The sequence below is a fragment of the Pongo pygmaeus genome, chromosome 18, assembly GCF_028885625.2.
Source record: "Pongo pygmaeus isolate AG05252 chromosome 18, NHGRI_mPonPyg2-v2.0_pri, whole genome shotgun sequence".
NCBI lineage: Eukaryota > Metazoa > Chordata > Mammalia > Primates > Hominidae > Pongo > Pongo pygmaeus.
The window spans coordinates 85,221,821-85,241,525 of record NC_072391.2 but is presented as its reverse complement, the minus strand read 5'-3'; the positions used below and the strand labels follow the sequence as shown (position 1 = coordinate 85,241,525).

Genomic DNA, 19,705 nt, shown 5'->3' with positions numbered 1-19,705 from the left:
CTTGGGTGAATCATTTAGCCTCCATTTCAGGGGTCCTGGGAAGGGCAAGATGCTGGGAGCAGGCGGGTAGTCCGTGTTCGCACAGGACACACTGGCATGACTCACCATCCAGACCCGGCGGAATGGGCTGCATTAACCAGTCACGATCGCTCCTAAACTCTTCGGCAAAGAACGCTTTCAAGCAAACCTGTAACAAATAAACCACTCAGCCAGCTCTGCCAAGAAACTGCCCTGTGCCAGCCTCTCCTGGCTTCATGGTCAGTGCCTTGTGACCTTGGACGAGGCTCTTCCTCTTTCTGGGTCTCAGGTGCTTCCTCCGTAGAATGAGAGCCTGCTTTGGCAGCTGCCAAGTTCTCTTCTAACTCAAATCTTCCACGCGTTCCGTGTTTGGGTCATTGAAAGAGCATTGGCTTAGGAGCCAGACTCCAGGCATGCGGTGCTACTGACGCTTGCCGAGGTGGAGCCTCAGCAGGTCTTCACCCCCGAGCCTCCGTGTCCTCATCTCGAGATGGGGGTGGCCAGACTTTCTCTCCAGGGCCATGTAAGGATGACACAATGCGTGTAGAAAGCCTGGCCCACCCCAGACTCTCAGTGAGCTCCACTCATTCCTTCTGTTGGGGTCCACACCTGTGGACTGGAGTGCAGTGGTACGATCTCGGCTCACTGCAGCCTCCGCCTCCCGGGTTCAAACGATCCTCTTGACTCAGCCTCCCAAGTAGCTGGGCCTACAGGCGTGCGCTGCCACGCCCAACTAATTGTGTATTTTTAGTAGAGATGGGATTTTGCCCTGTCGGCCAGGCTGCTCTCAAACTCCTGACCTCAAGTGATCTACCTGCCTCGGCCTCCTAAAGTGCTGGGATTACAGGCGTGAGCCACCGCACCCATCCCCCTTTTTTATTCTTAGTACGACCGTTCAGAGCGCTGGGCTGCCTGGATTGGAATCTTGGCCCCACTGCTCTATGGCTGTTGCCCCTCTGTAACTTTCCTTTATTTTTTGAGACTAATTTCTGTCTTATCGCCCAGGCTGGAGGGCAGTGGTGTGATCTCAGCTCACCGCAACCTCCACCTCCCAGGTTCAAGCACTTCTCCTGCCTCAGCCTCCCGAGTAGCTGGAATTACAGGCGTGCGCCACCACATACGGCTCATTTTGTATTCTTAGTAGATACAGGGTTTCTCCATGTTGCTCAGAGTGGTCTTGAACTCCCAGCCTCAGGTGATCCGCCCGCCTTGGCCTCCCAAAGTGCTGGGATTGCAGGCGTGAGCCACTGCGCCCGGCTGTCCCGTCCCCTCTGTGACTTTATTAACTTCCCCTAGCCTTGGTTTTGTCGTCCGTACCAGGGGGTTGATAATGGTGCTTACTGCACAGGTCGTTGGGAGAAGGGTCCGAGGCGGGGCCTGCAAAGGCTAGGGACAGCACATGGCTCCAGGAAGCCCTTGCTAGACGCCAGCTGCTGCTGTTGCTAACACAGGCAGTGGTGGGTGCCCTGTGTCTATTTAAGCGTTTCCCTGGCAGTGGGTAGCAGGTAGCACTCCATTTCTTACTATGGCAACATGTCCTTTTACATCTTGTGCTAGAGAGAGTCATATTCTGTATCAGCACCTAAATCCATTTACACTATGGTCCTCAATCTGTTCCCAGTGAACAGAGGGCTCTGCCAAATCATTTCAGAGTTCCACAAAGAGCAGAATATTCTGCCAAGCAGAGAAGATTGGAACATCGTAAGAAATTCATACTTCTATGTCGGTGTTTTATTTATGGGCATTCTGAAGATTATTTCATTTGGGAAAAGAATATTGTTACTAAAAATTATTGAAAAATCACTGGTGGTTTGGCCTTGAGAGAAAAGTCAAAGAGTTACAAAACGTTCAGTGATAATTTTAGAACCAGGCATGGGGGCTCACGCCTGTAATCCCAGCACTATTTTGGAAGGCTGATGTGGGAGGATAGCTCAAGCCCAGGAGTTCAAGATCAGCCTGGGCAACATAGCAAGAACCCATCTCTAAAAAAAAAAAAATTAAAAAATTAACTGGACATGGTGGCACACACCTATCATCCCAGCTACTTGGGAGGCTGAGGCAGGAGGATTGCTGACTCCAGGAATTTGAGGCTGCAGTGAGCCCTGTTCAGGCCACTGCACTCCAGCCTGGGCTACACAGCAAGACCCTGTCTAAGAAAAAAAAATAATAATAATTTTAAGGATCATTTAATGTTTTCTAGTCATGTTTCAGGGTGTGCACCGGCAGTACCCATCTGTTCCTAAGTGTGTGATCAGCAACATTACGTTGGTAACTTAAAATTGGCCATGGTGAAAGTATTTACACCACAGTCATTGGCAAACACTGGAAATCAAAGATTCTAAAACCCTGGGAGAATGGCTTATTAAACCTCAGCCAGCACACCGCTGCACGTTGTTGGACATTTTACTGGCTATTTCCTGCTCAGGTGTGTGTGAGTCTTCTTGGGTTTGGCTCCCCCCGGGCTGAGCATGGCTGGGCTGGGCTCCCCACTCTGGGTGGGTCCAGGCCAGCTCACTGCATCTCTCATCCTCCCTCCACAGCCACCTGAGGCCTGTTCTTCTCACGGCGGAGGGCGGGCACTCACAGGGCAAGGCCAGCAGTGCCCATGTATTCCAAGCTACTGCTCACGTCACGTCTGCTAATGTCCCAGTGGTCAAAGCAGGTCACCAGGTGGCCAAGCCTAGTGACAATGCAGGAGGGGATAGCTCCTCCCATGGAGGTCAAGGCGGAAGGAATTTGAGATTTGCTGAACCACCATCAAACCTGGAGACTGAGAATGCATCAGGGCGAGGGGGTCTCCTTCCAGACTGCGCCTGTGTGAATTAGGGGCAAATACTGGCCCCCCGGGGCAGGGGACTTGGCATCTTTGATTCCATGTCCCCTGCACCTGGGCCAGGGCTTGACCCATAGGAGCAGCTCTGTAAATATTTGTTGACTGATTGAAAAAGAGGATACCATTTGTATTGCCTCCCATAGGAGCCCTACTTGAATTAGCACAGAACCCACGTGGCTGTGCACCAGGGTCGGCTGTGTGGAGACTGGAAGCCTATTCAGCATCCAGGTGGCATCGCCTCCGTGCAGGCGGCAATGAGCCCATCCTTTTGTTGGGTGACACACGCTGAGTTCAACGCGGGTGTTTCATTGTTGGTGGGCCCATTGGTGCAGCTCAGCAAACAGAACCTAAAATGACCTGCTCTTCCCACATCCTGTGTCTCTGTGAGCCAGGGAAGCCTGCGTCTCCGGTCTAGATGAGCGCCTCCTCTGAGGCATCAGTGGCTTTTGGGTTCTGTCTACATTCGGGTCTGTGCAGCCGCGTTAAACGCCCTTTGCCCGGCAGGGAGGACCGGAGGCAGCGGCCGTGGGTGACGGGTAGAGCGTGCACTAAATCCTGCTTCCCGTTGGATGCAAGGAGACCTGTGAGGCCTCAAAGGGGCTTTTTTTTTTCTTAGTTGGAGTCTGCCTCTTGTTGCTCAGGCTGGCGCGCAATAACGCAATCTCAGCTCACTGCAACCTCCACCTCCTGGGTTCAAGTGATTCTCCTGCCTCAGCCTCCCGAGTAGCTGAGTAGCTGGGATTACAGGCAGGGACGACCACGCCCGGCCTCAGAGAGGCTCTTTGGAGAGAACAGTCAATGGAAGTTCAGGGCTGCTGGTGTCGTTCTGAATTAAAGCAGACGCTGGGACAAAGGACACACAGACAAAGGCCCCTGTTGTGGCCGCCGGCTCCTGCGTCCATAGTCGGCCATCACGTGAGAGAGAACAGAACGCATCTGCCGGACGCTGCAGGGCCCACCGTTTCCCAGTGCCGGCTTAGTCACTGCTTTCACGCACTTAGCGAGTTCTGTGTGTGACCACAGGGTTGTGGCTGGGCTGTAAGGCAGGGGCAGGGAAATGCATCTTCCCCGTCTATCACACGCGTTCCCCGTCTATCACACACGGGAAGGCACTCCAGGCCTTCGCCACTGCCAGCGAGCTTATCTTCTCAGCAAAGCTACTGTGATTCTACTCCCTTTTTCTCCTTCCTGCAGATAAAGAAACTGAGGCTGGGGGAAGGTGGTAAATAATATGCCAGGTAACTCGGAGAGTGAGTGGGGAGAGCCGCCAGGGTTTTGGCCCACAGATGTGTCTTCCCCACTGCACAATGTGTAAAACTTAAAAAATTACTTGGCGAGGCCAGGCGCAGTGGTTTATGCCTGTAATCCTAGCACTTTGGGAGGCCGAGGCAGGTGGATCATCTGAAGTCAGGAGTTCGAGAACAGCCTGGCCAACATGGTGAAATCCTGTCTCTACTAAAAATACAAAAATTAGCCAAGTGTGGTGGCGAGCACCTGTAATCCCAGCTACTCGGGAGACTGAGGCAGGAGAATCACTTGAACCCGGGAGGTGGAGGTTGCAGGGAACTGAGATTGCACCGCTGCACTCCAGCCCTGGCAATAGAGTGAGACTCCATCTCAAAAAAAAAAAAAAATTACTTGACAACACCTGAACGTTGGGACACCCTACCTGAACATCTGTATTTCTGTCTTCTCTTTAAAAATCCAGGCCGGGCACAGTGGCTCACACCTGTAATCCCCGCACTTTGGGAGGCCAAGGTGGGCGGATCACGAGGTCAGGAGATCGAGACTATCCTAGCCAACATGGTGAAACCCCGTCTCTACTAAAAATACAAAAATTCCCCAGGCGTGGTGGCGCATGCCTGTAACCCCAGCTACTTGGGAGGCTGAGGCAGGAGAATCGCTTGAACCAGGGAGTTGGAGGTTGCAGTGAGCCGAGATCGCGCCACTGCACTCCAGCCTGGGCCACAGAGGGGACTCCGTCTCAAAAAAAAAAAAAAAAATAGATCCAAAGATCTGGCAGCAGAGGGCTCCCTCTCCCTCCCTCTCCCTCCCTCTCCCACCCAGTGGGGTAGCAGCAGCCCCTCTCAGAACCACCCTGTGCTCTCCACACGCCGCAGTCCCCACCGCTCCCTCCTGCCTACCCAGCCTGCCAGGGAGGGCCCGTTGCCCGCAGCAGCTTTACTCATCATTTACTCATCAGCATCCTCTGCCCTCACAACACGTCCACTTCAATAGGGAAGCCAGGTGCCCGGGTCTGATGTTGATGGGATTCAGGCCTCAGGTTCCACTGGGGAAGGGCCCGGGGGGGTCCTCCCTGCTGGTCTACAAAGAACAGAGGAACACTCTGGAGACCTGGACACCAGCCTGGAGCAGCCAGAAGCTCTAGCAGAGACTCCCAGAGGCCAGGATCTTAGTTCAGACTGCAGCGAGCTTGCTGGATGTCTTGGAAAAGTGACTCCAGCCCCTGGCCCTCTGCTTTCCCATCTGTAAGGGGCAGGGGCAGTTAATCCACACTAGGGATTATTCATTCAACAAACATTCATAGTGCCAGATGCCGTTGGAGCATGGGTGTGCACGGGCCAGCAAAATGACCAAGCCCCTGCTTAGATTCTGGTTGACGAGACAGACAGCAGACCCCTAGCAGATGTTACCACGCACGTTGACGGGGGAGAGAAAGACCAAGAGAGAAAATGGAAATAAACAGGCACACAACCAACCTACTATCTATCATCACCATTATCTCCCATAGGGCTTTATAACACTGACAAGTAGAAAAGATGCGATTTTAGAACAAACATTCTGCGACTTTGCAATCTAACTTAAAAATGTATTGTACATTCTACTGACCTCTGATGGTTTACTTTTTTTTTTGAGACGGAGTCTCGCTGTATCGCCCAGGCTGGAGTGCAGTGGCACTATCTCGGCTCTCTGCAAGCTCCGCCTCCCGGGTCCATGCCATTCTCTTGCCTCAGCCTCCCGAGTAGCTGGGACTACAGGCGCCGCCACCACGCCCAGCTAATATTTTGTATTTTTAGTAAAGACAGGGTTTCACCCTGTTAGCCAGGATGGTCTTGATCTCCTGACCTTGTGATCTGCCCGCCTCGGCCTCCCAAAGTGCTGGGATCATAGGCGTGAGCCACTGCGCCTGGCCTGATGGTTTACTTATTAAATAACAGCTAAAAATTTTTTCAAGTTCATTAAAGAACAAAACACAGCAATGCGCTAACCATTTGACTTAGGTGGAGACGCATTTCTGACAGGGCTATACTTTTTTTTTTTTTTTTTTTTTAGACCGAATTTGCTCTTGTCATCCAGGCTGGAGTGCAATGGCACCATCTCTGCTCGCTGCAATCTCCGCCTCCCAGGTTCAAGCCATTCTCCTGCCTCAGCCTCCCAGGTAGCTGGGATTACAGGCATGAGCCACCACACCTGGCTAATTTTTGCATTATTAGTAGAGACAGGGGTTTACCATGTTGGCCAGGCTGGTCTCAAACTCCTGACCTCAGTTGATCCACCCACCTTGGCCTCCCAAACTGCTGGGATTATAGGCGTGAGCCACTGCGCCCGGCCAGGGCTATATACCTTTATCCTTGTTTTCTAGACTTCTGCTGGACACACCCTTTGATCCAGCAATTCTGTGGTTAGGAATTTGTAAGAAGAAAATAATCCAACGCCAGGCGCGGTGGCTCACGCCTGTAATCCCAGCACTTTGGGAGGCCAAGGCGGGTGGATCACAAGGTCAGGAGATGGAGACCATCCTGGCTAACACGGTGAAACCCCGTCTCTATGAAAAATACAAAAAAGTAGCCAGGTGTGGTGGCACGTGCCTGTAATAGAGCTACTCAGGAGGCTGAGGCAGTAGAATCACTTGAACCTGGGAGGCAGAGGTTGCAGTGAGCTGAGATGGCACCACTGCACTGCAGCCTGGGCGACTGAGTGAGACTCCGTCTCAAAAAAAAAAAAAAAGAAAAGAATCCAGATGAGAATACAGAGAAAAAACAGCAACTTCATCACAGCTTTGTTTAATTGCAAGAAGTTGGAAATAACCTAAATATCATCACCAAATAATGGATTTTAAAAATTGTGTCGTAACTGTACAATGGAAATGTACCACCATTAAAAAGAATTGTATATATATATATTTTTTTATAAAATGAATTCACAATGTTAAATGAAAAAAGGCAACTTACAAGATAATATACACAGTAAAATCCTTGTTCATTAAAATAAAAAATCCTGGCCAGGTGTGGTGGTACACACCTCTAATCCCAGCACTTTGGGAGACGCCTGCCTCACTTCGGGACAGGCAGGAGAATCGCTTGAGGCCAGGAGTTTGAGACCAGCCTGGGCAACATAGTGAGATCTCGTCTCTACAAAAAATGAAAAAGTTAGCCAGGCATGGTGGTGTTTACCTGTAGTCCCAGCTGCTCAGGAGGCTGAGGTGGGAGGATCGCTTCAGCCTGGGGACTCGAGGCTGCAGTGATTGGCACCACTGCACTCCAGCCTGGGCGGCACAGTGAGACCTGACCTCCAAAAAACACTATTCCATTTAATCCCATTTAAGAACTGGTTTAGCTCAGGCCTGTGAAGGTGAGGACAGGAGCCACAGGGCACGCCAGGCCTCTGGGGTGACGTCCCCAAGCAAGGGGACTCTGTATTTGGAAGCTGCTCTAAGGCTTCGAGAGCGGGATATCCCAAGGATCCTGTCTCTTAAGGAAAAATAAAAATAAAAGATACAGCTTTCTCTTTGCATGAGGCCATTGCACAGAGAACAGGTGGGGCAGACACACACCAGGGGGTGCAATCGTGGGACAGCTGCTTCTTCACTCATAAGCTTTTCTGCATTTTTTTTTTTGTTTTGTTTTGAGGCAGAGTCTCTGTCGCCCAGGCTGGAGTACAGTGGTGTGGTCTCAGCTCACTGCCACCTCTGCCTCCTGGGTTCAAGCCATTCTCCTGCCTCAGCCTCCCGAGTAGCTGGGATTACAGGCGCCCGCCACCACGCCCGGATAATTTTTATATTTTCAGTAAAGATGGGGTTTCGCCATGTTGGTCAGGCTGGTCTCAAACTCCTGACCTCAGGTGATCCACCCACCTTGCTTCCGAAAGTGCTGGGATTACGGGCGTGAGCCACTGTTCCTGACCTCTGAACTGTTTTTGATTAATGGCTTTTACTTTAAAAATGACAATCAAAGCAGCCTGAAATGAGCCTCGAGGAAGTGGGTAGAGGGGCTGCCACTCTGCTTAATTTTCTCCACACTGGGGTCTCATTTCCTCCTTGCCAGAGGGCTTGGAGAGTGAGAGTTCCAAAGCAGCTCCAGTTTCCACAGGACCCATTAGGTGGGATACCTGTGAGTGGGAAGGGAGGTTTCAAGCCCTTCCCGAGAGACAAGAGCCCCACTGCACTCAGCCTGCCTTCCCCACAGCGCCCTCCTCCATCCATCTGCCCTCCCCAAGGTGTCTCCGGACTTCCTGTAGCCACTGTGATGAGGGCGACACAAAAGTCAAAAACCCATCAACACAGGCGGCACGGGCCGAGAGGGAGTTGCTTCCGGGTGGGAAAGAAAGTCCCCGAGCGGTGCGGAAAGGAGAGGAGCAGGCGAGCACCCTGCGGGCGCGCGTCCAGCTGCGCAGGGGCCCCCACGCACCCGTTTCCCGTGGGTCAGTTTCCCGTGAGCCGGGACCTGTGGGGTCTTGTGCGGCCAGGTTTCTGCCCTGTCCGTCCAAGCCACAGGATGAAGCTCATGCCTCACTCAGGGCCTCCTTCTCTCTCCCTGCAGTGCACCCACTCTGGACGGGCCCGGTCTCCGTGCCAGGGGGCACCCGGCAGTCTCCTATCAACATCCAGTGGAGAGACAGCGTCTACGACCCCCGGCTGAAGCCACTCAGGGTCTCCTATGACGCGGCATCCTGCCTGTACGTCTGGAACACTGGCTACCTCTTCCAGGTGGAATTCGACGATGCCACCGAGGTATCAGGTGAGTGCCAGCTGGGGCTCGAGGGCTTTCTCCTCTCCCGTTGTTCTGGGAGCAGGGTCGGAGGCTTCGCGGAGAAGGAGGAGGAGAGCAGGAAGGTGCTGCTTTCCTTGTGCTGCTGGGGCAGGGACAGAGACTCGCTTGAGGGAGGACAACCGGGGGGATGGTGTGAAGGTTCTCGAGGGGACGGGAGCCTGGTGCTCACTTTACAGATGAGAATACCGCCGGCACCTGCATGCACACAGGTGCACCTAGTAAAGAAAAACCCCTTCCCACGGCTCTCGCCTTGCAGCCGGTGGGAGGAAGAGACAAGCTCACTGAAATGCGAACACTTTGCGCATCGGAAGAGGAACTCAGAAGGCAGCAATGGCTGCGACGCCCACGCTGGCCTTGATCGTCTAGGCAGAGGCTTGCAGGGGCATCCGGAGCCTGGAAATGAGACCACTGCAGGCTTGAGCAGGTGGTGACCTGGCCGACATTTTATTTATTTTATATTTTATTTTATTATTTTATGTTATGTTATTTTATTGAGACAGTCTTGCTCTGTCATTCAGGATGGAGTGCTGTGGCGCGATCTCAGCTCACTGCAACCCTCTGTCTCCTGGTTCAAGTGATGCTCCTGCCTCTCAGCCCAAGTAGCTGGGATTACAGGTGTCTGCCATCACGCCTGGCTAATTTTTGTATTTTTAGCAGAAATGGGCTTTTGCCGTCTTGGCCAGGCTGCTCTTGAACTCCTGACCTCAGGTGATCTGCCCACCTTGGCCTCCCAAAGTGCTGGGATTACAGGCGTGAGCCACCGCGTCCAGCCCTGGCTGACCTTTTAAATGGACCCCTCAGCTGCTGTGAGGACAGACTGAGCAGGCGCCTGGAGGGAAGCAGGGGTTAAATAGGAGGCAGTCCGGGGAGATGCAGGTGGGAGACGGTGGTGGAGGGATGGGGTGGGCTGGGAGGTGACTTGAGAGGTCCTGAAAGCCACCAAGCCCTTACTGGGTTCCAGCGCTTGGCCAAGGGCTTCTGCGGATCATCTCATCAAACCTTCACCATGATTCTCGGAAGTTCCAGGTAGATGCTCTGAGGTTTGGGAAGGTTCTCTCTCTGCCTATTATGCTTGCATTTTTATCAGGACTGGCTGCCAGGTCCTACCTGGTGTTTTCCCAGCACCACCTGGTGTCACTGTAAGCCGCCTTCATGAGGAATGCCTGCTCTCCCTCCTGCTGCGAGTCTGGAATTGGGCCATGTGCTGGGTATCAGGTGCCTATGTGAACAGCTCCCAATAAACCCTTGGGCATTGAGTTGCTAGTGAGCTGCTCTGGTACAGAACACGTCACACTGGTTTAGTGTCGCAGCTGGTTTAGGGGAGAATTAAGTCCGTCCTGTCCGTCTCCCCTGGTGAGGACTCCGGAAGCTCCTGCCTGGGGCCCTCCAGACAGCCCGGGCACCTCTTTGCGTGGCTGATCTCGCTCTGTGTCTTTTTGCTGAAGGTAGCTTAGCTCTGAGGGTGGCTCTGTGCTGGACCCAGTGACTCTTCCTGGGGAATCATCAAACCTGGGGGCCCCGACGCAGCTGCAGCCCCACGTCCTCTCCGGCAGGCATCCCATCTGCCTCCTCCTGGGTGCGTCCCACGTGCCTGGGGATCTTGCTCACTCACTGTTGCTCCCATGAGGATGTAACTCCGCTGGGGCAGGTCTTTGTCTTATTTGATATTTTATGCGCCAGGCATCCTAGGCACTCAGGAAATTGATGGATGAACAGAGTTGAAGGTGTAAATGAGCCTCCCTTTCTTCCTCTGTGATTGGGGAGAGAAGGGATGGCCACTGCAAAGGCTGCGGGGAGAGAATCGAGGCCACCCCAGGCCAGCACTCAGCACCACATCTGCACAGAAACTCCCACATGGCTGCCAGCATGCCCGGACCTGCTTCCACGCTTCTGCGTTATCCAAGCAGGACCAACAAGCGGAACGGTGCCCCCACGCTCACCTTCCTGCCCTGTCGCTGTGCATGCAGAGGCGGCGTTCACCTTCCTTACACGAAACACGCTCACCGGGGCTTCCCCAGCTCCTGCTGTCACGGGGAGGTCTGTCCAGCTGCGTTCCAGCTTCGTCATGACATGGTGCTTGCGTTTCAGCCACTTAAGTCTGCATATGCCTAGAAATTCTCAACACAGGGGACCTCAGTGAGCAGGCACAGTGCCCATGGATGAGTGCGCTGAGCCATGTGTGCAGGCCTTCCTGAAGCCCGAAGAGAGGTGCCCCACAGAGAGTGGAGGCCCAGCCTGAGCCTGCTCCTGCCTCTAATGCACCTGCTGTCAGGGGCAGGGCGTGAGAGCTTCTTCTCTGTGCCAGGCCCTACACAGTGCATCGCAAACACCACGGCTCGGTCCTTCCAGTGTCTCTTTCTCCTTTCAAAGGTGAGAAGGAGCCACGCTGCCTATACACTCAGTGCCATTCACAGTTGCTTCATCAGGCTCCACTGCAACCCCCAGGGATGCTTCCCGTGTGGGGCTTGCTGGGTGCCAGCAGCAGTAACCCCAACTCCAGCCAACAGAAGCAAAGTGCAACTTCGTGGAAGGACAAGACCAGCTCGGAGAAGAAGAGGGAAAGTTGGACAACCAGATCTTGGGAGGCACAAACCAGGCCAGCTTCGGGGACCAGGGAGCAGGGATTTCTGCATTCATTTATTTAGTTGCCAATGGTTTTCTCCCCTTGTTGGTCTGTTCCAAGTTCAGATGCCCAAGAAGCAACTCAGATTGGCTTTTCAGTTTTAATGTGGTTATATTATTTAAAAATTCTTCATGCAGCCACTTCAAAATATTGAACAACCAATAATAGTTCCTGAACTTTTAATTAATTGTTTGGGTTAATAGTTGTGTGAATGTATTAGTAATTTTGAGAACAATAGTTGTCATGGATACAGATGAGTTGCTATGGGATTCATATTCCTCTTGTATAATTTTTAGATGTGGCTGTGGGTCTCACTGATATTTTAATAACCGATTTGTTTTCTTCTAAGTCGTAAAGTATAAACTTTGAAGGTTATTTTGGACTTTTGTTTGTTATTTTACAAAATAAATTCCCGAGGCAAAGGGTCTGGTGGCTGACCCTAAGCTGACACTCAGCCCTCAGCTGGTGGAGCATCAGGCACCCGGCTAATATCCTCACCAAGACCTCATGCAGTGGGGAAGAGGGTGCCCCAGGGGAATCCTGATACTACTCCTAGAAGGAGGAAGGTAGTGGACAGACCCCCTTTAAAAGCACTGCCAGGCTGGGCAAGCTTGCTCATGCTTATAATCCCAGCACTTTGGGAAGCTGAGGTGGGTGGATCACCTGAGGTCAGAAGTTCAAGACCAGCCTGGCCAACATGGTGAAACCCCATCTCTACTAAAAATACAAAAATTAGCCGGGTTGGTGGCGCACACCTGTGGTTCCAGTTCCTCGGGGGACTGAGGCAAGAGAATCGCTTGAACTTGGGAGGTGGAGTTTGCAGTGAGCAGAGACTGAGCCACTGTACTCCAGCTTGGGTGACAGAGCGAGACTCCATCGTGGAAAAAAAAAAAAAAAAGGCACTGCCATCTATGAATAGCAGCATGGCAAAAAACAGAAGCCACTAGAGAGAGTATTGCGGGACCCTCATTTTATGTAAGAAGAAATGGAGGCTCAGAGAAGGGGCAACTGCCAAGGGTGAGTGACCCAGTGCAAGGAGCCGGCTTCCGTTCCGACTGCAGATTCTAGCCCTTCACCAACTCACTTCTCCTCACCAAGGGCTTCACTTGCACCACTGCAGTCTTCCTTTCAACAGTCGTGGGAGACACAAACCAGTCCCCATTTTACAGATGCGAAAAAGGAGGCTTGGGGAACTCCTTGGCCAGAGGCTACAGAGGCCTCCCAATGGGACTCCATACTCTGCAAAGAAGGGAATCTGGGGAGCGGGCACCGTTTAGAGAAAGAATCTGCATCCAGCATCCACAAAATCCAGCAGGAGACCACCAGGAGCTGACCTCCACGCAGAGAGGAAGCACCAGCACCCTGGGTGAGTGAGGCCAAGGTCACAGTCGGTCCCCAGGAGAGCCAGCAGCCGGCCCAGGGCCCAGACGGGCCTCTGGCTCAAGCCCAGCAGAGGCTGTGTCCAGTGGGCCTTGAGGTCTGCACGGGAGGCACGTCCCTTACCCCCCCAGGGCACGAACAAGCCCACGCCTCAGCCCTGTTGGCGGTGGAGCAGGGACATCCCTGCAGTGCTTTAAGGGCACACTTATTTTTTGTTCAGCTTGTGGCAGCATGTGTGCCTTGGAATCTAGATGTTTCTGTATCCCCAAGGGAACCCAGGCTCAGGTTTTAGGCTAGAAAACAAGACAACCGCAGATGGTAATCATTCCCCAGGATCACAAGTCAAAGCCTGCTTTTGGTCAAGAATTTCAACCTGCGTGCCTGTCTGTGTGGCACACTCTCCTCAGGAACAGCCTCACAACTTTCCCTGGAACCTCCCCTTCCCCACCGCACCTGGTCCTGGCGAGGATATTATTCACATCAGTGAATAAAATGCTAATTTTAGTGAGGGGCTGACAAACAGTTCTCACACACCAGTGTGCACCAACATCCCCTGGAGAGTGTGTTAGAGCACAGACTCCTGTCGGCCCAGCGGCTCACACCTGTAACCCCAGCACTGTGATAGGCCAAGGCGGGAAGGTAACGAGAATGCATCTCTACAAAAATAAAAATAAAAAAATTCGCTGAACGTGGTGGTGGGCGCCTGTGGTCCCAGCTACTCGGGAGGCTGAGGCAGGAGGCTTGCTTAAGCCCAAGAGATTGAGGCTGCAGTAACCTGGGATTGTGCCACTTAACTCCAGCCTGGGCAACACAGCGAGATCCTGTCTCTCAAAATAATAATAATAATAATAACAATAACACGCACACAAAAGAACACAACCTGTGCTTCCTCTAGACATTCTGACTTGGCAGGTGCAAGGCAGATCCAAGAATCTCATGCTAGCAGGCTCCCAGGTGTTGCTGATCCCGTCAGTCCGTGGCTTTGTAAGGGCATCTGCTGTGTTGCTGGCTCAGCTTCCATCCTCCTGCCTCCTGGGTCCAACATTCCTGTTTTCCTTGGGAGCCCATCCGCAACTCCCATTCACGGGGTCCAGGGACAGGAGTGGGTGGGGACCTGGGCGTGGCCACTCAGAACAGCCCTGTCACTGGCTGCAGCAATTGGTACAGGCACGGGCACGTGACTCAAGACCAGCCAATGAGAGCCAAGGAGTTTTTTTCTCGGACGTATTTAAACAGATTATTTCCATGATTGTGCAAAGGTCAGCTGTGCCCCGCAGCAGGTGAGGGGCCCTCCTAAGAAAGTGTCCACACGGGAGGGCAAAGCCAAGAGGGGGGGAAATCAAGGCCCAAGGCAATTTCGGGGCCTCTGAATGTAGCTGTACCTGAAGCCAAGTCAACCCCTGTACTAATAAGCCTCTTTTTAAAATCAGTTTGATTTAAGTTCCTATCACTTGCTTCCAAGAGTCCTGATACAAGCAGACAAATGAAAGTGGCCAGGCGCGGTGGCTCATGCCTGTCATCCCAACACTTTGGGAGGCTGAGGCAGGTGGATTGCTTGATGTCAGGAGTTCGAGACCAGCCTGGCCAATATGGTGAAAGCCCATTTCTACTAAAAAATACAAAAATTGGCCGGGTGCAGTGGCTCACGCCTGTAATCCCAGCACTTTGGGAGGCCGAGGCGGACGGATCACCTGAGGTCAGGAGTTCGAGACCAACCTGACCAACATGGAGAAACCCCATCTCTACAAAAAATACAAAAGTAACCAGGCGTGGTGATGCATACCTGTAATCCCACCTACTTGGAAGGCTGAGGCAGGAAAATCGCTTGAACCTGGTAGGTGGAGGTTGCGGTGAGCTGAGATCGTGCCATTGCACTCCAGCCTGGGTGACAAGAGTGAAACCTGGTCTCAAAAAAAAAAAGTAAAAATACAAAAATTAGCTGGGCGTGGTGGCAAGCACCTGTAATCCCAGCTACTGGGGAGGCTGAGGCAGGAGAATCACTTGAACCTGGGAGGCGGAAGTTGTAAGTGAGTCAAGATCAAGCCACTGCACTCCAGCCTGGGCGACAAAGTAAGACTTAGTTTCAAAAAAATAAAAATAAAAATAAAATAAAAGTGACTAAATTGGCCAGGTGCAGTAGCTCATGCCTGTAATCCCAGTGCTTTGGGAGGCAGAGGTGGGTGGATCACCTGAGGTCAGGAGTTCCAGACCAGCCTGGCCAACATGGTGAAACGCCGTCTCTACTAAAAATACAAAAATTAGCTGGGTGTGGTGGCAGGTGCCTGTAGTCCCAGCTACTGGGGAGGCTGAGGCAGGAGAATCGCTTGAACCCAGGAGGCGGAGGTTGCAGTGAGCCGAGATCATGCCACTACACTCCAGCCTGGGCGACAGAGCAAGACATTGTCTCAAAAACAAACAAACAAACAAACAAAAAACAGTGACCAAACTGAGAGCAAAGAAATGGAAGGGAGGGAGCAGGAGGATCGTCAGTTTCCGTCCTTTTACTGTGTGCTCAAATGGAACTTGGCTGCAGGTGAGGTCTGTGCAGACCCCGCGTGAGGGGCAAGTTGGCTATGGCCTGTTTAACTCCACCTGTGCAGCCTGTGACTCAGCCTTGTCCTCAGGGAAGCTGGGCCTGGTGCAACTTTCAGAAGTGGTCCCAGGTAAGCCCGGCCCTCCTGAGTCCATGGGTGGGGAATGCTGGTACAGGCCTAGCAGCTGGCTTTCCGGGGCTGGGTGGAGGGACAAGAGCGGTGATGTGTGGTGTTCGCCACTTTCCATGGTGCAAATACTCCTGCTCGGCCGAGTTCAAGTTTTCAAGGTGCAGTCACCGATAGTGGAGTTGGGAAGAGATTTGCACAGTCAGCTCCAGAGCCAGCATGAGCCATCTCCCACCCACCGCTGCCCCCTGCCTTCCTCCCTCTTGTCCGTGCAGCCTGGGATCTCACTGCTGCTCTCCAAGTGAGGAATTCCAGTAAGCCTTCTTAAGACTTCTTTTTGGTTTACCTGGCAGAACCCCACCTCAAACTGGCTTAAGCAAAGAAGAGGGAGATTTGCCGGCTCCGATCCTAAAGAGTCCAGGCTGCAACCAGGTGCAGGGGTCATCGACTGCCAGGGCTCTGAGTGCTCCCCCAGGCTCTGCTTTCCCCAGGGGACACTCACAGGGGTTCCCTGATGGGGCGAAGGTGGCCGCCCGAGGCTGTGGCTTGGCCTCCAGTGGAGCGACGTCGCCTCTTTCCCGGCAGTTCCAGCCACCATCCCAGGGCTGATTCTCAGGGGCCCGGCTTTGGCCGCTCGTCTGGCCAGCCCGAGGGTGACCCCGCCTGCAGCAAGGTGTGTTTGGAGAGTGGGAGGCAGCACTCCCGCAGGACAGCCGAGGACGCTGTTCCCAGAGTGAGGATGGGGCACCCTGCTCACTGGACGTGCACCCTGGCCATGGACGCCGAGCTGACCTCGGCCCCCCCCGACTCGGTTGCTCTCAGGTCCAAGGCCACTGCTGCTGTCTCTGTCTCCCAGCGTCAGCCTCTGACCTTGTCCCGACCCCACTTTTGGCTTCCCCACCGGCTTCACATCTGCTCAAAGGATCTAGGCCCTCCCTGCCACAGACCAAAAGAAGGATCCGGTGTCTCTCCCGGGCCATGGAAATAAGCTGGGTCATCCCTCCCTTGGCTCCCGTCCACGTGGGCCAATCTGGTTTCACTTTATTTGTCATTTTCTCCAAAACCCAGTTTCCTTTTTATTTCTCTCCTACTCAGCTTCACGTGCTCCCGGTCCCCTCCCCGTCTCTGCAGCCGATTTTTCCAGGTTCTTGGTCCTCTCCTTCACAGATTTTCTGTCCTCTTTGTTCACCCAGATTGGGAATCGGGAGCCGCTGGGGATGGAGGGAATGAGAACCTCAGATGAAGGACAGGTAGGGCTAGAGAAAGGTTTTCAGAGAGAAACAGAGAAGAATGAGATGAAAACACAGCAAACCCTGGATGGAAGGAAGGGCAGTGCCTATAAGAGGAAGGGAAGGGAGCGGACAAGGTGCAGAGAACTGCACACAGACAGGCTCCCGAGGCCTGGGCCACGCCGTGGCAGGGCCAGAAACAAAGCGAAACAAACGGAGAGGCCGAGGAAATTTCCGTCGGCGCAGACACTGCCAGCAGTTTTCCTAGGAGCTGGGGGTGCCAGTACTTGGAGCAAGCACAGGCCAAGGACGATGAGTAACGGAGGTGGCGGCAAACGCTCTTTCCAGGGAATGTGTATGGCCTTGAAGGCCAAGGAGGAAAGGCTGGGGGAGCAAAGCGGGTGGAGGAGGGAAGGGGGAGAGGAGAGGTGCCAGTCACAAAGGAAAACAGCAGCCAGATCCACGCGCTGCCACACTGTGCCTGTCCCACCTCGAGTGCCCCCGCAGACAGCTCAGCTCATTCCCTAAAGGTGCGGGAGGGCCCAGCTCATTGGGCAGGGCTGTGTGAAGCGCTTGGCACCGTTCTGGGAGAATTAAGCATTTAGTAGACAATAGCTTCCTTCAAAATAAATCCAAACGAGGCCTGAGAGCCCGGAGTTGGGGGATGCCTGCCAGGCTGTCCGCATGAGAGGAGGAGGCTCTAGGGACCTCTTGGCTCCTCTAGTGGGGCACAAATAGGCAGCTCCAAGATGAGAGACAGGGGAAGAGTGAATTCCTTGGAGGAGAATCCTGGCACTGTCGGGACTGGGACTGTGGCTGTGCGGTTTGAGGATGACCCCTGGACTGAGAGGAAAGGATGTGACCATCATGCTTATTTCCTGGGAAGTGATTTATCATCGCAAATTCATAAACTGGCAGTCTAGTTCCTAAAACGACTACGTGTGTGCATGTGTGTGTGCATGTGTGTTTGTGTGTGTGCATGTGTGCACATGTGCACTGTGTATACGTGTGTGCATGTGTGTTCATGTATGTGTGCACATGTGTGCATGTGTTTGTGTGTGTTTGTGTGCGGGTGCGCATGTGTGCACTGTGTGAGCATGTGTGTATACATATGTGCACGTGTGTTCTTGTGTGTGCGTGCACATGTGCACTGTATACATGTGTGCATGTGTGCACATGTGCACTGTGTATACATGTGTGCATGTGTGTGCACGTGTGTGCATGTGTTCATGTGTGTTCATATGCGGGTGTGCATGTGTGCGCTGTGAGCATGTGTGTATACATATGTGCATGTGTGTTCATGTGCATGTGTGCACGTGTTTGTGTGTGCACATGTGTTGTGTGTGCATGTGTGCACACATGTGTGTTTCCATCTCCATTCTGTATGTAGCTTCTGTTTCTTCCCTCAGGCCTGGGTGTGAATATTTTGGGGAAAGTTAGGTAGAAGTCAGTGTCCCCTCTCTCTACAGATGTTTTCTCTGCTTTCTGGTCCTCAAGACTGAAAAATGAAAATGTACCAAACAGCTTCCAAAGTTTACCTGTTAGAGATTCAGCCACTGGGGAGCCACTGTTCCTGTTCTTGCTCACTTCCAATTCTAAATTCCCAGAGCAGTAACTCTGATTGGCCCAGCCCTGCACTAATTAGGAGCGAGACTGAGGAAGGGGCTGTGATTGGTCCAGCATGGTTTGAGTGCCCATCCCTGTCCAATCACCTGTGACCAGGGGTGGGATCATGTTGGACAAAACGTCAGGCAGTGGAGCCACTGTTGTTATCATTTGGATCCAAAAGCCCATTTCTTTTTTCTTTTTCCTTTTCTTTTTTTTTTTTCTTTGAGACAGAGTCTCGCTCTGTCGCCCAGGCTGGAGTGCAGTGGCGCAATCTTGGCTCACTGCAAGCTCTGCCTCCCGGGTTCACACCATTCTCCTGCCTCAGCCTCCCGAGTAGCTGGGACTACAGGCGCCCGCCACCACGCACAGCTAATTTTTTTTTTTTTATTTTTAGTAAAGATGGGGTTTCACCATGTTAGCCAGGATGGTCTCGATCTCCTGACCTCGTGATCCTCCTGCCTCGGCCTCCCAAAGTGCTGGGATTACAGGCATGAGCCACTGTGCCCAGCCCAAAAGCCCATTTCTAATCGTCCAGCTTCCCAGATGCTTCCCAGGTGCACCTCGACCCCTGTGTGCTGTGTGGTCTTTTGTAGGGAGAAAGGATCAATCAAGACAGGGAAACCCCTGCTCCCATGGAGATTGTGTTCTGGTGGGATAAGAAAATTAGTAAACATTAATTAATAAATGGGTACTTCTCTATGCAAGTTTACAGAAAAATAAACAAATATGTACATAAGAAAGAAGATGGTTTTGGATAGCGATAAGGGCTGTGATGAAAATGAAACCAGGTGATAGGCCAGCGATGACTCCACTGAGGGAGGTTGTGAGCGTTACACAACGTGGTCAGAAAAGACCCCACTGGACCCAAGTCCCAGCTGGTAAGAAAGTGCCAGCTTCATGACGGTGGGGAGAAGCATTCCAGCATCACCGTTTTAAAATACGAGCATCCTAAATATTACACAAACCATACTTATGCTAAATATTTGGGATCTACACTAAAAATGTAGTGTAGTGTAAAAATGGGATTTCACCATGTGGGCCAGGCTGGTCTCGAACTCCCAGCCTCAAGCTATCCACCCACCTCAGCCTCCCAAAGTGCTGGGATTACAGGCGTGAGCCACTGCACCCAGCCAATCTATGGGGTTTTTGGGTTTTTTTTTTGAGACGGAGTCTCGCTCTGTCACCCAGGCTGGAGTGCGGTGGCGCGATCTCTGCTCACTGCAAGCTCCGCCTCCCGGGTTCACGCCATTCTCCTGCCGCAGGCTCCCGAGTAACCCCTTTTGCTTGGTTCTCATTCTCTCTCGGCTGCCACCATGCAAGACCTGCCTTTCGCCTTCTGCCAT

At 52.8% G+C, this 19,705-nt stretch overlaps 1 protein-coding gene across 3 annotated transcripts in view; it reads left to right on the top strand.

Moving 5' to 3' along the window:
* CA5A (carbonic anhydrase 5A) overlaps positions 1-19,705 on the top strand; it is a 49,479-nt gene that overhangs the window by 1,020 nt on the left and 28,754 nt on the right. For all 3 annotated transcript variants that reach the window (XM_054453322.2, XM_054453323.2, XM_054453321.2), the window contains exon 2: positions 8,632-8,829. In XM_054453322.2, the coding sequence (XP_054309297.1) occupies positions 8,632-8,829 (198 nt within the window). The remainder of the gene's footprint in view (positions 1-8,631; positions 8,830-19,705) is intronic.